Below are 16,593 nucleotides of genomic sequence, written 5' to 3'. Positions count from 1 at the left end.
AAACCAAAAGATTTTTAACTTAGATCCTTGTCATAGGAAATTAAAAAAAATTAAACTTTGATTAATATGCATATTTTTGTTGCAGGGGATTATGGCAGAGTGATCAATAAAAGAGTTTCAAGTGTAAAACTATCTCATATTCAGATAAAATTCTCTGGGAAATATGGATGCCTGGCTACTTTTAAAGATGAGGTCTCACTCTGGCTCAACCTGGTCAAACTCCGTTATCTCAAGCAATCCACCCACCTCAGCCTCCCAGAGTCCTAGGATTACAGGCATGAGCCATGGCACCTGGCCTAATTTTTTTTTTAAACATTAATACAAATCACCATCCAGGTTTTCTGGGAACTCTCCACATAGTTACTGAAGAAAAGCATTCCATTTCCCAACACACCTTATAGTCAACATGAAACAACAATATTTGCTTTTCGTTTAGCTAAGGGGGAAAAAAATCCTTTGTGATAAAGAACTATTTTAAAAAGCAATTACATGGTATGATCCTTAAAGCTCTTATAGCAAAGTGGCTGCATTTCTTCTAGTCTCATGCTAATGACAAATAAAAAGCTTTAACTGAACAGAACAGCATGATAATAGCTCAGCAGCATACTGTTTAGCTACATTTTGTTAATCTTTGTTTCTCTCTAGAATCTGCAGAGTCTGCTGCCTGGAATATGAAATGAGAAATATTTAAAAATGTAGTAGAAAAAGGGCAAGAAAGAGATAGCATACATGCTAATCCTTCACTTTAAACCATGGATAGATTGCCTAAGGAACTTCCGGGCCCTATCCTTGCCTTTTCTTCCTATCCCACTTCCAGGTACATTTTTTTCTTCCTCAGTTACTTATGCATGAGCTCCTTTTCTAGATCACAAGCTGCTTTCAACTTAAGTCCCTCACAGTGCCTAGCAAAGAAAAGGAACCTTATGTTCCTCAATTCTCATTTGTTCCCACCTGCATTTGAAGTCACATGATCCTGCTGCCAGCAAAACATTGTTGGGATGCCAATCCAAGCTAAGCACTGTAGAGCGAATCGGCTTTTTAATGTGTTTGCTTACCCACCTACAAGTGGAGAAAAACTATTTTAGTTTATACACACATCAAGTGATAGTCTGTAAATGATCTACAAGTGTATGTCAGGTGAAAACACCTAAGCATGGTTCTTCCATTGGCCACCAGGCCTCATGCCAGAGAAAAGACACATTTCTAATGGAGAGAAGAGGAGATCAACAGTCCCTCAGTTCTCCCATTCTTTAGGCTTTGCCATTCTCAGAGCAGCTAGTTTGTAGACATCCTGATTAGTAAGTATTGATTAACTTAGTTACTATCCTATGAGATTTTAGATTACATATGACATTAACCTTTGAGATAAAAATTGAAGTTTGAAATTACTTGATTTTTATTATAAATATTCACTGATTTGCTATTCCATTTTTGGTTAATTTAGGATTGTAAAACAGCTTAATTTCCTTTACCGGTCTCCATGAAGCTGAAAATTCCTTTTATTTTTTTTTTCACAGGGAAATCACAACTAAGAAATTAGAAGAACCTCTTGTTGGGGATTAGCCTCTAACTAATTCTCTAGTGCCATTCAAAAAGATTTATTTATGTCTAAGACTAGCCATTCTATTGGCTTAACTAAGTCAATTTCTGCCCCCAAATTATTGTTTAAAAAAATCATTTCCAATTGTTCAAGAGTTGAGAGACTTAATATTGAGCCAAATACCTTTCCTTGAATAAGGCTAATTACTTTTCTGCAGAATCTTTTTCATAAAAACCTATCTGAAAAGATTCGCTCTGAAAAAGACAATATTCTAAATTCTTTTATATTGTAGTTCTTTTTAAATTAAGGAAAAGAGTGGCAAGCAAAATAAGTAGTTCATATGATTGAATTATAGGCTTCTGAGAGGTGGTTTTAAAGTACTTACATGAAATTTGAAAAACTCATGCAGCTATTCTATAGCTGAAAAACCACCCTGAACATATAACTTATTCAAAAACAACACATTGTACCTTAGTAAATTTCAATTTACCTATATTTGATAATAATATAGGTAATGCATAAAAATATAACTATTACTGACATTTGAGCTTAGCTAGGAAGAAAAGTTTCCTATACAATTTAATAGGACTGCAAGGACAGTTTAGCCATGTAGGAATATTAATGAAATTTGTTACCTCTTCTTTTCTATTTTTTGTAGAGACAGGGTTTGTTGCCTAGGCTGGTCTTGAACTCCTTGCTTCAAGCAATCCTTCCACCTTGGCCTCCCAGAGTACTGGATTTACGTACAGGCAAAAGCCACCATGCCCAACTGTTTTTTTTTTTTTTGGATATTGGTGGATTTTCTTTCTTTCTTTTTTTTTTTTTTTTTTGAAAGACAGTATCACTTTGTTGCCAGTGGCATCACTGTAGGTCATAATGACCTCAAACTCTGGGCTCAAGTAATCTTCCTGCCTAAGTTTGATTCTTATCTCCCCATTACAACAAACCTTCTAAGTGATTTCTAGCAGGCAACATTTCCTTAGCCTTATTTTTCACACATCTTAAATTCATAATTCAATCATATTGCAAATCATAGACTTTCTTTCCAAAGAATAATAATTTCTGAAGCTTACTAAATGATAAACATAACATAATCCCTTCCTTTCACTGTTTCAGCAGAATATAAAAAGTAAAACTACTACAAAGTAATGTGTACTCTGCTATTTTTAGTAAAAACACAAACACTGACACTTTTGTACTAAATGACAATTCCATGTTGAATGGTATTTACCATCATTTTGAATGCATGCCAGGTAGAATAGTTGTTTTCTTATCAAAATAAGCAGGAAGGAATAGTTCAAGTAAGTTACTTAGCCATAAAATAAACATCTGTATTTTGACTGTCTCAGTTATAAGAGATTTATTTTTTAAAAAAAGTACAACATCCTAATTATACTTCTAAGATTCTGGTGAATTTTGACTTCAACGGTTTAAACAAGTAAAATATTATACCAAGACACAAATTTGATTAGCAAATAAAATTTAAAGAAAGAATACTGTTATCTGTAAGAATCCTAGATATAGTGAGAAAAAAAAGCATTCCTCAGGACACAGAGACTCTTTTAAGTTTCTTCTCACAGTAAGAAAACAGCAATTTCTGCAGTACAGAGTGAGAACAATAACAACATCTTCCAGAACAAACAAGTTAGGAGATCAGAGCATGAAAATGGTAATTCTACATTAATATGAGAACTGAGATTTAATTCAATGTGCACATGAGATGGAAAAATGCTCAGAGAAAATGAAGAATTTCAAAGGAAAAAACCTCTAGATGAGGAAAAACTGGAGTTACAGTTAAGCCTTCACCTGGTGCTTTAAGAAGTCACCAATACCGCAGTCTAAATATAAATTCTATACAATAAAATAAAAGTTCTGATGTTGCTCACCAGTCATTTTCAGACTCGAAGTAACAAACAGAAATGAGTCGTGCTCCACTTCCCACAGCAAATTTGTTCTCTAAGGGGGACCACTTCACAAAAGTGGCTGCGCGATTAATTCTCAGGATCACCAGGGTTGGCTTCCAGACACCATCTTTCTGACTCCAGACATAGGCATTGCGGTCTGCCCCACAAGTGACGATGCGGTCGCTTTTGGGAGCCCAGTCAATACCTGCAAGTAAGATGTGGGTCACCTGCTTTGTCTGGTCGATGACAATAGAGTGTGGCACATGCAGGTGAACACTAGTAGGTGAACCAGTTGTGGGCTTGGTACCTATCTCTCCAGACTTCCCCCATCTATAGTCCTGACTACCACCTTGCAAAAAGGCAAGGATGTTTCTCTGCAATGTCTCCCCTGTGAGGCTAAGCAGAAAGAAGAGAGCTGGTCTGAAAGCAAATTCATTCATTCATTATCAGCCCTCATTTCATGATATTAACTGACAGTCTGATACATGGCATTCAACTAAAACAGCAAACAGGGTAAATAAAAATAATATTTAGTATAAAGAGGGAAAAATAGATATTGCGATTCATTCTTCTAAAGATCACTGTCAGTTAAACCACAGCAGAAACCTTTTCTACATGCTTAAGTTCCTGTGAGAGAGTCCCTGAGTATCTCTGTGTCTAAACTAGGAAGATACCTAAATATATTTCTAGATGTAAGGTTAATTTTTCTTATTTGACCAGACTTTTACTTATATGGTACTTCTGTGACGGATCCCAAAGTCAAAGTCTGTTATACACCAAGAGCAAAATTTACTATGATTCGTCAGTTTATATTTATTAATAATGTATTTTCTGTAAATATAATTTCACATTAAAAAGTATAGCAATATTACTAATATTTTTATTATAGATACCACTCTAAAAATTAAAACTAACATTTCTAACTTCTATGTGGAAAAAAAGGAATATATGAGGAATATAAAACAAAGCCACAATTAGTCATTAATCAGAGTGATTTCAATAGTATGAAGTTTTTTCATTCATTCCCCTACATGAACAGTAAGCTCGATTTTTTTTTTTGCAATTTTGGCCAGGGCCAGGCTTGAACCCGCCACCCCTGGTATATGGGGCCAGTGGCCCACTCCTTGAGCCCCAGGGGCACTGCCTAGTAAGCTCAATTTTTTATACCACTGAAGGGAAACAGACATGGGGACTATTTTCTAAATGATGTGTATTTTGATTTTAAATTTATTCACTGTAAGATAATTTTTCAGTCTTCTTTATTCAATTTTTTTCACTACAAAAGCAATACCCATACATTTTTACAAGACAAACATCACAAAGGAACATGCAGAAAGTCAATAAAGCCCTGTCTCCATTTATGTCCATGCACAATCCTCCCCCAAATAGTATAAATATCGTGGCAAATATTTTCTCCTGGCCTTTTATAAATTAGTGTATATTATTTCAGAACACTGATCCTAAAATTCCCTGAATCATCTGTCCACTGTTGAGCCATTTTCTTGGCTGCCAATCATTTGTCAAAATAGATAAAAATTGGAATTTTTTTTTCTTGAGCTTTACTGCTTAAAAAATCAAAAAATTTTAAAATTCAGGGCACCCATATTTTTTGCTCTGGTTAAAATGACTTCACTGCGATAAATTCTCAGAAGTGAGACGTAAAATATTATTTCTATGAATGGTTTGTTGTTCTAATTTGATTACAAACCCTTTTTTAACACCCCCCTACTCCCACCCCATCCACCTTTGAGGTAGAGTCTCACTCTGTTGCCCAGGCTAGAGTGCTGTGGCATCAACCTAGCTCACAGTAACCTCTAACTTGCAGGTTCAAGTGATCCTCCTGCCTTAGCCTCTCCAGTAGCTGGGACTACAGGTGCCTGCCACAGGCCTGAGCTAATTTTTCTATTTTTAGTAGAGCTCACTCAGGCTGGTCTTGAACTCCTGAGCTCAAGTGATCCTCTTACCTTGCTAGCTTAGAGGAGTGAGCCTCCACGCCTGGCCCAATTATAAGCCTTTTGACAGCAGGAAGCAAGTCTTTGAAAATATTTGTGGTGGGTAGATCCTAGGATGGCCCCTGTGATCTGGCCTGCTGGTAATCAAGCCTTTGTATGATCCTCTCCCCTTGAGGAGAGGCAGGACCTGTGATTTGCTTCTAAACAAAAGAATGCTAGAAAGGGGATGGATGGGTGATGGAATGTGTGTGATTACATATGCAAGACTACACAAGAGCATAGCACTAGTCTTACTAGAGACTTCCATGCTTTCTCCATTGTTGGCTTTGAAGTAAACTGCCATGAATCTTACCTCCGCAGGACATTAATTCCACTAACAACCTGAGGGAGCCTGGACCTTTCCCTGGTACAGCCTCTGATGAGAACCCATCCTTGCTGGCAGCTTGACTGAAGCTTCTGAGACCCTAAGCAGAGGTCCTGGATAAGCTATGCCCAGACTCTTAACACACAGAAACGGAGGTAATGTGCTTTGGTTCAAGCTGTTAAATTTGTAGTATTTGTTACATGGCAATAGAAAGCCAATACATCCTCTAATATCCAGAACATTGCCTCGTAATGAGCTCAGAGATTTTGATTTTCCTTTTCTTTTTTTTTTTTTGGTTGAGACCGAGTCTCTCTCTGTCACCCAAGCTGGAGTGCAGTGGTCTCATCATAGCTCAGTGCAACATTGAACCCCTGGGCTCAAGGGATCCTCCTGCATCAACCTCCTGATTAGCTGGGACTATAGGCGCCTGCCACCACATCTGACTAACTTCTATTTTTAGTAGAGATGGGGGGGTGGGGTCTCACTATTTCTCAGGCTGGTCTTGAACCCCTGAGCTCAAGAGATCTTCCTGCCTCAGCCCCCTAGAGTGCTAGGATTACAGGCGTGAGCCACTGCACCCAGACAGAATGATTTTGACAATCTCAAATTTCACTCCATATCCTTTACGACAACCAATCTAATTAAACACACATGTATTTTATAACAATTACAGAGGTACCTGAGCATAAGATGATTAAAAAAAATCAACAGGTCCTTACTTGTCACGAAAATTATGAGAAACTGCTTTTTGTTTGGTCTTAAAAGTTTTTCATCTACTTCTGTAGCCATACCTTTCATTTGAAAATGTTGAATTTGGGTGATGGCTATAAGGGGCTCATTATACTACTTTTTTTTTAATACCTTAAAAATGAAAGGTATAAAACTTTTTTTTTTTTTTTTTTTGTAGAGCCAGAGTCTCACTGTACCGCCCTCAGGTAGACTGCCGTGGCGTCACACGGCTCACAGCAACCTCTAACTCTTGGGCTTACGCGATTCTCTTGCCTCAGCCTCCCGAGCAGCTGGGACCACAGGCGCCCGCCACAACGCCCGGCTATTTTTTGGTTGCAGTTTGGCCGGAGCTGGGTTTGAACCCGCCACCCTCGGCATATGGGGCCGGCGCCCTACTCACTGAGCCACAGGCGCCGCCCGGTATAAAACTTTTTCAATACCTTGAAAATGAAAGGTATAAAACTATAGTCACAGCCTCAACTACTTTAGATGACATTAGCTTTTAACATTTTTTAAACATTTATTAGTTCAAGAGAGATGGGAAGAGCAAATATTCCATGAAAGGCAAATTCTCAACTCTTACTAATTTAGTTTTTTATCTTTTCCCTAGTAGTCATACTATCAAAAGACTTTGGAAAGAGAGAGCAATTAGGCATCAATTCCTTGCTAACTAACTGTATCTCAAGGTAACCAAACAGCAGATGAAGGCTAACTTCTCTTTTATAAAGTATTCTTATTAACAGAGAAGAAATGATAGATTTAGAATATCACCATTTTGCAACTACTACCATAACCTAATGGATTTGGGCACTTATCAACAGTTGCTAACATCACAGAAAGATGAGGCATTATGTGTTGTATCCCCTTAATGAGGCACCTACTACTACCTAACTTCAACTACAGAGGAAAATACAGAGGACAGATAAATATGTAAAACACCATGTGCCTACAATCAGTAAAATTCAGGCTCTGGGAACACTACAAGACAACTTAACTTCTTGATTTTCTTACCAAGTAAACTGTGAAAGAGACAAGCAAATCTATAAATAAAACAAAAAGATTTAAGAGACATCAATTCATCATAACCAGTGTGTACTTTATTTGGATCCCAATTAAAAGTTACTAGTTATGGGCAATGGGGGAAAGAGGGAAGGGAGGGTAAAGAAAACAGTGACTTGTTATTACTAAACAATATTTGTAATTTTTAAAAAGAAGAATCCTTTATGTTTTAGGGATACAAACTGAAATACGAAAAAATATAATGCCTGAGGTATGGTTCACAACAGTACAAGAAGGGAGAAAGTGAGCTGAGAACAAAATTGGCTATGAGTTGATAATTGTTGAATTTGGGTGATGGCTATAAGGGGCTCATTATACTACTCTTTTTTTTTTTTTTTAATCTGTTTAAAATTTTCCATAGTGAAATGTTTTTTAAAAAGGAGAAGTAGAAGTGGAGCGGTACCAAGTGGAGTGGCACCTGTGGCTCAAGGAGTAGGGTGCCGGCCCCATATACCAGAGGTGGTGGGTTCAAACCCAGCCTTGGCCAAAAACTGAAAATAAATAAATAAATAAAAAGGAGAAGTGATCACATGTTTAACACAAAAAAATAAACTCAAAGAAAAACTGAACTCTGATATCCCTGATGTTTGACATACCCCTTGTCTACAGTATTGACTAGTTTTCTTTTCAAGAATACTTCAGAAGATCTTTTTTCTTCCCTGCAGTTACTATCTTTCTGAGAAAATGTGTCTGCTCTTTGATCTCCTGCCACAAAGTTATATTTAGATTTTTCCAACAAGTTTTTTTACACCTAAAAAATGCCGTATGAGTATTTAGACAGAAAACAGGCCTAAGTTCAAAGGACCACAAAAAGAGAAGTAGAGGAAAAAAAGAACATAACTAAGTATTTCACATTCTTGGCTATTTTTTGGTCTTTCATCATAGCCTTTTCTCATTTAATGGTATTTCCTAATGCTAAGAATCCAATTTAAAAGATAAGTGTTCTTATTTTCAGGCCATGAGGCCATTGGCAAAAAGACTCCAAGAAAATAAGCCAAATTTGTAAGAAAGCAATAGCAACAAAAATAGAAATGGTGTCTTGGTGCTGGTTTGGTAATATGCTCAGCTCCCAGTGTTCACGAGCATCATAAATAAATCACTGGTAAAAGCAATGAGTTTCTGAAAAATGTAGAATGTCAAAACATGCTAAGTTTTTGTCTGATTGGAGAAATGATATGTTTAAGCTAATCATTATTTCAGGTATTTAGAGGCAAAATTCTAGGGTCGAACTTAAAGAAAAAACAATCATCATAATAAGCCATCTTGCTGTCCACTTAAATGAGGAGGAAAGTAAAGACAGTATTGAGAAATTTATGGGGTTTTTTCTTTTTGAGACAGAGTCTCATTATGTCACCCTTGGTAGAGTGTGTTGGAGTCACAGCTCACAGCAACCTCACTCTTGGGCTTAAGTCATTCTCTTGCCTCAGCCTCCCAAGTAGCTGGGACTACAGGTGTCTGCCGCAATACCCGGCTATTCTGTTGTTGTTGTCATTGTCCATTGTCATTGTTGTTTAGCAGGCCTGGGCTGGGTTCAAACCCGCCAGCCCCAGTGTATGGGGCCAGTGCCCTAACCACTGAGCAACAGGTGCCAAGCCAATATTGAGAAATTTGAACTTCAAAAGTTGTGGAGAATAAGTTTTGATCTACTCAGCCAAATTGTTCAAAGCAAGTGGTTGAGTGAATTCTGGCCAGCAAAACAGGAACCATGATGTAAAGATCAAAGAATAAGAGTTCTTTCTGAAAAGATCAACAAATGAATATGCATTTTTTCTTTTTAAAAAGCCACACATGACTTAACGAAGCAATAAATTCTCTTGAAATTTGATATCTAAATTTAATTTACTCAATTCTGAAAACCATTTTGTAAAAAAGTCTCCATTTCTTTTCCCCACATTTTCCACTTCATGGAATCCATTTTTACCCTTGACAATGCTTAGTAAAACTTAGTGCTATGCTGTTTGCTTCTTCTACCATATAGTCAGTCATTGAATAGTTTTTCTTAAGGAGTTGGTACATTCAGGAACCTGCCCAGAGCAGCACACTTTAAGATCTAGTCTTCTATATGTTAACGAGACAAAAACTCAAGGGAAAATGGTTATGAGTTATGAACAGGAACATCGCAAAAAACAACAACAACAAAAAACCTCAGATACACACCAAATAGACATCTATATAGGTCACTACAGAAGTTTTAGGACAAGACTGTGTTATGATCCATTATTTCACTTTCAAGAAATGCAGTCCACAGTGGCTTTCTGATTCACCTGTGCAAATTTCAACTTGCTGGGCTTATCAGTGTTGCTGGGAGAGGTATATTTGTTTCCCTCCCCACAGGTTTTAAGTTTCTTGATTTTTGCCTATCTCAAAACTTTTGTAATGACTTATGTCAAAATACGCTCAACTTTTATCTCCTTTCTTTTAGAGAATCTCACTCTGTTGCCCAGGCTAGAGTACCTAGCTCCTAGAAAACGCAAACTACTGGGCTTAAGTGATCCTTCTGCCTCAGCCTCCCAAATACCTGGGACTACAGGCACCTGCCACAATGCCCAGTTTATTTTTTTTTTCTGTTTTTAAAAGTGGAGGCAGGGTATCACTCTTGCTCAGGCTTGTCTCGAACTCCTGAGCTCAAGTAATCCTCCCATTTCAGCCTCCCAGAGTGCTAGGATTACAGGTGTGAGCCATTGGGCCCAGCCTCAACTTTTCCATTTACCAGGAAAATACAACTTATGAACCTTTCACTTATCAGACAGTATGACCATTTCAAGTATGTGAGGGAAAGTGGGAAAATGGGCATTCCCACACAGGGCTGGTGGGAATAAATTCAATCTGATGACACCTAGCAAAAATGAAGAGGTGCATAGCCCTGTGGTCTAACAAGTATACCATCTACATTCACAGATCCAAAAAGATGGAGGGATGCTTGATTCAGTACTTTTTTTTTGTGGTTTCTGGCCGGGGCTGGGTTTGAACCCGCCACCTCCAGCATATGGGGCCAGCACAGTACTCTTTTGAGCCACAAGCACTGCCTTGATTCAGTACTTTAATATAGAAAAATTGGAAACTACCTGAATGTCCCTCAATGGCAGAAAGAGTACCTAAGGTATGAAATGTTAAATAGCCACTGAAAGGATTAAACTTGATCTAGATACACCAATACAGATAAATCTCAGAAATAACACTGAATGCAAAAGCAAGCTGTGAGACATGATATGATAGCACTGTGGTTCTCAACCTTCCTAATGCCCCGACCCTTTAATACAGTTCCTCATGTTGTGGTGACCCCCAACCATAAAATTATTTTCGTTGCTACTTTATAACTGTAATTTTGCTACTGTTATGAATCATAATGTAAATATCAGATAAGCAGGATGTATTTAGGCGACCCCTGTGAAAAGGTCGTTCGACCCCCCAAAGGGGTCACGACCCACAGGTTGAGAACCGCTATGATAGCATTTATATAACTTTAAAAACACTAGCCAATGGTACTAAAGATTGTTTACAAATACATGTACATTTATGTACAAGTATTAAAAATGAACTAGGGGCTTGGCGCTTGTAGCACAGGGGTTACAGCGCTAGCCACATACACCAAAGCCTGGGCCAGCTAAGCAATAATGACACCAAGGCAACAAAAAATAGCCGGGAGTTGTGGCAGGCACCTGTAGTTCCAACTACTTGGAAGGCTAAGGCAAGAGAATCACTTGAGCCCAAGAGTTTGAGGTTGCTGTGAGCTGTGATGCTACAGCGCTCTACTGAGGATGGCATAATGAGACTCTGCCTAAAAAAAAAGAAAACTAGGATGTGATCATAGCAAATTAGAGATTGCCTTCTGGGACAGGAATATAACTGTTAGTGGGGGGGGGACTTACCCATTATCTGGAATTCTATTCCTTATTTTTATATCCTGTTTTCTTAAGTTTCCTGCTGTTGGAAAAGAGATTTCTTGGTAGGTACAGGGGAAAAACTGTTAATTCTGGTGGCAGATAATTTGATATGGGTGTTTGTTATACTACCTTGTTCTTTTCAATATTTTGGAAAGTAGCCCCAAACACCACAAGGATACTTCTGAAAGACACTTGGGAATATAGTTTGGCTCATATTTTCATGTTGTCTAGTTTTCACTTTTATGTCTCATGTACCACTCTAAACTCTTTAGTCTTCAGAAGAGATTTAGTGCTTTCCATAATACTAGTAGAGTGCTATGTAACCAGCTGGGTCGCAAATACTTGACAACTGAGATCATTAGCATAATCTCAAAATTTTAAGAAAACTCAGTAAATGTTGTACAACTTTAAACTGCATTGCCAACTTAGTTTGCCAGGCTCTTTATTTAAACAAAAGAGTACTTAATTTGGAAATGTCATTCTATGCTTGCAGCTATCTTCCTTTACCTGTGATGTGTCCGTTGTGCTCCTTGAGTTCATGAGCTTTTATCCACTGGCTCCCGTTTTTCTTATAGATGTGCACTTCGTGATTATTGGGGCTAAGGGCAATTTCTGGAGAAAGAAAATAATAGTTAATACTCGAGCTTCAAATTGTAACCAAAAAGAGACACATCACAGTGTTTTAAAACTAGATAGAAGTAAGTAATAGGAAAGCCATTTTGAAAAAGTAGTTCCCAAATTCAATCCTGAAGAATTCCTTTTATTTTTACCTCTACTTGAACATATTTTAAAATGTTTTATAGGAAAACTAGTTTAGAAATTCATTTTCCCAGAGACATACACAACTGTCAATTAAAGAGTCCAATCAGCAAGAAATAAAGGATGTTACCCAACAATAACCTGAAATGAATTTGGGTCATGTACTAAGATTTAAAAATAAAAATGCTTTAAAAAGACAGTGAATCTACAAATTCGAAACAATTCCTATCAAAATCTCAGTTAGGGGCGGTGCCTGTGACTCAAAGGAGTAGGGCGCTGGCCCCATATACTGGAGGTGGCAGGTTCAAACCTGGCCCTGGCCAAAAATTGCAAAATAAAAAATAAATAAATAAAATCTCAGCTTCTTAGCAGAAATGAATAAGCTGATTCTAAAGTTCATATGGAAATGCAAGAGACATAATAACCCACAATGAGATTACTACTTTATACCATTAGGATAGCTCTAATAAAAAAAGACTGACAATAATAAGCATTGGCAAAAAATTAGAACCTTCGTACATTGGCAGGAAGAAGGTACAATGTTCTGTCCATTTTGGAAAACAATCCCTCAAAATATTCAACACACTTACCACATGGCCAACAATTCAACTCCTAGTCACTTAAGAAAATTGAAAACATATGTCCACATAAAAATCTATATATGATATATTCACAGCAACATTATTCACAATAGCCAATTTGTGGAAACAACCCAAAGTCCACCAACTGTTGAAAAGATAAACAGGGCGGCGCCTGTGGTTCAAGGAGTAGGGTGCTGGTCCCATATGCCGGAGGTGGCAGGTTCAAACCTAGCCCCAGCCAAAAACCACAAAAAAAAAAAAGAAAAGATAAACAAAATGTGGCCTAGCCACACCATGGAATATTATTTAGCCATAAAAAGGAATAAAGTATTTATAAACCTGTAACATGAATGGACCTTGAAAACATACTCAGTAAAAGAAATTCAATAAAAAAAGCCATATGCTGGGTGGCGCCTGTGGCTCAAAGGAGTAGGTTGCCAGCCCTATATGCTGGAGGTGGTAGGTTCAAACCCAGCTGCAGCCAGAAACTGCAAAAAAATAAAAAATAAAAAAAAGCCATATGCTATATGTTCCCATTTATTTGTAATATCCAGAATAAAATCCATAGAGAAAAAAGTAAATTAATGGTTGCCCAGGACTGAGGAATTTTGAAAAAAACTGAGAGTGACTGCTAATAGGTACAGAGTTTCTTTTTGAGGTGATGAAAATATTCTGAAATCAGTAGTGATTGTTATGTAACTGTGAACTCAAACTCCCAGGCTCAAGCAATCCTCTGACCTAAACTGGTAGAGTAGCTGGAACTATAGGCACCACCATGCCCAGCTAATTTTATCCTTTTTAATAACTAAGGGGCATAATATGACATATCTGTCTCTAATTGTAGGAATTTTATTTTTTTGTGTGTTCTACCTCTTTATTATAATTTGTCATTGTGCTTTCTGAATTGTGCCTACTTCTAAGAGATGTCTCCATCCTTTTCTAGTTTATTGACGCTAAAAAACTAGAAACTCAAGCTATGAAAATACTAGTTAACAATGCTCTGAATACCTCAGGTTAAACCATATGTCTTTTTTTTTTTTTTTCTGTAGAGACAGAGTCTCACTTTATCACCCTTGGTAGAGTGCCGTGGCGTCACACAGCTCATAGCAACCTCCAACTCCTGGGTTTAGGCAATTCTCTTGCCTCAGCCTCCCGAGTAGCTGGGACTACAGGCACCCACCACAATGCCTGGCTATTTTTTTGTTGCAGTTTGGCCAGGCCGGGTTTGAACCTGCCACCCTCGGTATATGGAGTAGGCACCCTACCCAGTGAGCCACAGGCACCGCCCAACCATATGTCTCTTAAATAGCTTATTTCTAGGTCCAATTATTCTGACTAAATGGATGAGTACTGCATTACTATACATTTAAGACACTGGTTCTTAGGGAAATGAAAGATGTTGCTGATATAAACTGCCCTCCAAATGGTAATGCAGAAAAAGAATTGGACAAGAAACTAGAAGGTGTGGGTGCTAGCAATGCCACTGACATCAATTTGGTCTGTAGTCACTGGAAAGAACTCCCATTACCCTGGGGTATCATTTCTCTGTTTACATACCAAAGGAATGATCTAGTTCCCTTCTGACTCCATGTCAATAGATTGATGTTCTTTCCACATGTAACATTGAAATACATGAATCCTAAATGTGCCTGAATACGAAATGTATCAAAGGTACCAAAATAGGCTTGGCGCCTGTAGCTCAAGCAGCTAAGGTGCCAGCCACATACACCAGAGCTGGCGGGTTCAAATCCAGCCTGGGCCTGCCAAACAACGACAACTACAACCAAAAAGTAAGTATTGTGGCGGGAGCCTGTAGTCCCAGCTACTTGGGAGGCTGAGGCAAGAGAATCGCTTAAGCCCAGGGAACTGTGATGCCACGGCACTCTACTCAGGGCAACAGCTTGTGGATCTGCCTCAAAAAAAAAAAAAAGTACCAAAATAAAAAAGCTATAAGTTAATTGAATACTTACGGGTACGATCCCTGTTCCAGGCATGACAGGTGATTGGCTCTAGTAAAAACTGATGCAGGGACATTATTCTTAGAGTTTTCAAACAATAGAAAGCTGCAATGAGTAAGAGAAAAAAGCATTTAAAATGGCAGGCAACCAAATTTAAGTTGTCTGAGGACTTTAATATGTTTGGGAATAAATAAAACATTGTTCTTTCATTAAAAAAGAATCAATCTCAATATTTAATTATTTATTGTACTTTTATGCCAAGACTTAATCATTTATTGTATTTTTATGTTATGGCATCTTAAAAAAAAATCATTTAAATAGAACTAGCAACTAGCATTATAACTCCCATTGTAGAATTGATTCTGTCAAGGGTCATCAATGGACTTTCAAACCATCAGCATAGGATATTCTCAGAGTCTCAAATTATCATCCCACAGATCACATACTAACTACAAAAGGAAAAACATACCTTTACAATAAAGAAATTTGGCAGTCACTAAGTGATTAAATTTAATATAAATAGTGGACCAATCTAACCTGATGGGCCTTCTAATGAGGCCACACCAAGTGCACATCATCACTTATAGTGACGTATTTATAATCCACATTAGAAGACTTCTAAGAGAAAAAGGAAAATAGCATATTACTAATAATTATGCTATTACAACAGGTCACAGGACTCTATACTGGAGAAGCCTGGGAATATGATCAATCTATCTATGAAGCATTTATGCCAAACATATTTACTCTAAACTCAACCAACATCCAGACGTAATTTTAAGTTTACAGTAAATAAAGAGGAGAGGAACTTAAGCAACATAAGGAAGAAATAAACAAAGCCAAGATGTGTTCCATTCTAGAGAGCTGTCCTGGACTATTCAAAAAAAGGCAGTACGAAAGGAAGGAAATAATTGTGCTAGACTAAAAGAGAGCTATGAAAACCAAATTCAATGAGTGAAAGTTGACTGCAATCTATATTTTTAAAAATAGCCATAAAAGCCAGGAGTGGTGGCTCATGCCTATAATCAATCCCAGCATTTGGGAGGCAGAAGCAGGATTGTCTGAGCTCATAGGTTCAAGACCAGCCTGAGCCAGAGCAAGACCTTGTCTCTAAAAATAGCCGACGTGGGGGCAGGTGCCTGTAGTCCAAGCTACTTGGGAGGCTGAGGCAAGAGAATCACTTAAGCCCAGGAGTTTGAAGTTGCTATGAGCTATGGTGACATGGCATTCTACCAAGGGTGACAAAGTGAGACTCTGGCTAAAAAAAAAAAAAAAAAAAAGCCATAAAGGATGTATTTTGTATATAGGGAGAATTTGAGTTTGAACTAGATATTACATAACAATATGGAATTAGTTTTATTTTCTTGGCTATGATAATGGTATTACCACTAGGTAAGAGAATGTCCTAGCTCCTAAGAGATAAAGATGAAGTGTTTAGGGCAAAGTATCATTATGTCTTCTGCAATTTATTTTCAATCATTCAGGACAGAAAAAATACATAGAGTATGAATGTGGCAAAAAGCTGACAACTGGTAAATCTAAGCTTGGAGTATATAGGTGTTTGTGATATTACCCTTTAAACTTTTTATTGTAACTAAATGAAAAGCAGGAATCTGCAAAGTATCATTAAAAACATCAAATAAAATTGTCTACTTTATAGGTATCCCCAAATCTAGATCCACTGAAGAAGCAACTATTACCTTTACCAGAAATAAGGTAAATTTTTTTCAACAAGCAGCCAACCTTCCCCACTCCCACCTTTATTATTTCTAAGAGGCACTCTCACTACTAACTCAAGTTTTAATATGCTTAAGTATAAGTCATGTTAACTAAGGGTGGAGACTGAAATGTGAGATAGGAATT

At 37.5% G+C, this 16,593-nt stretch overlaps 1 protein-coding gene across 3 annotated transcripts in view; it reads right to left on the bottom strand.

The window, feature by feature from the left end:
* Positions 1–16,593, bottom strand: part of ARPC1A (actin related protein 2/3 complex subunit 1A) — a 31,640-nt gene that overhangs the window by 11,085 nt on the left and 3,962 nt on the right. For all 3 annotated transcript variants that reach the window (XM_053556494.1, XM_053556495.1, XM_053556493.1), the window contains exons 2-5: positions 14,743–14,835; positions 11,940–12,044; positions 3,427–3,649; positions 952–1,059 (exon numbers count right to left, since the gene is read on the bottom strand). In XM_053556494.1, coding sequence (XP_053412469.1) covers positions 952–1,059; positions 3,427–3,649; positions 11,940–12,044; positions 14,743–14,806 — 500 coding nt within the window. In that variant the 5' untranslated portion in view covers positions 14,807–14,835. The remainder of the gene's footprint in view (positions 1–951; positions 1,060–3,426; positions 3,650–11,939; positions 12,045–14,742; positions 14,836–16,593) is intronic.

This window comes from Nycticebus coucang, chromosome 12, assembly GCF_027406575.1.
Source record: "Nycticebus coucang isolate mNycCou1 chromosome 12, mNycCou1.pri, whole genome shotgun sequence".
In the NCBI taxonomy this organism is placed as follows: domain Eukaryota; kingdom Metazoa; phylum Chordata; class Mammalia; order Primates; family Lorisidae; genus Nycticebus; species Nycticebus coucang.
The sequence above is the reverse complement of the archived record's forward strand: the minus strand, read 5'-3'. Positions and strand labels throughout refer to the sequence as shown.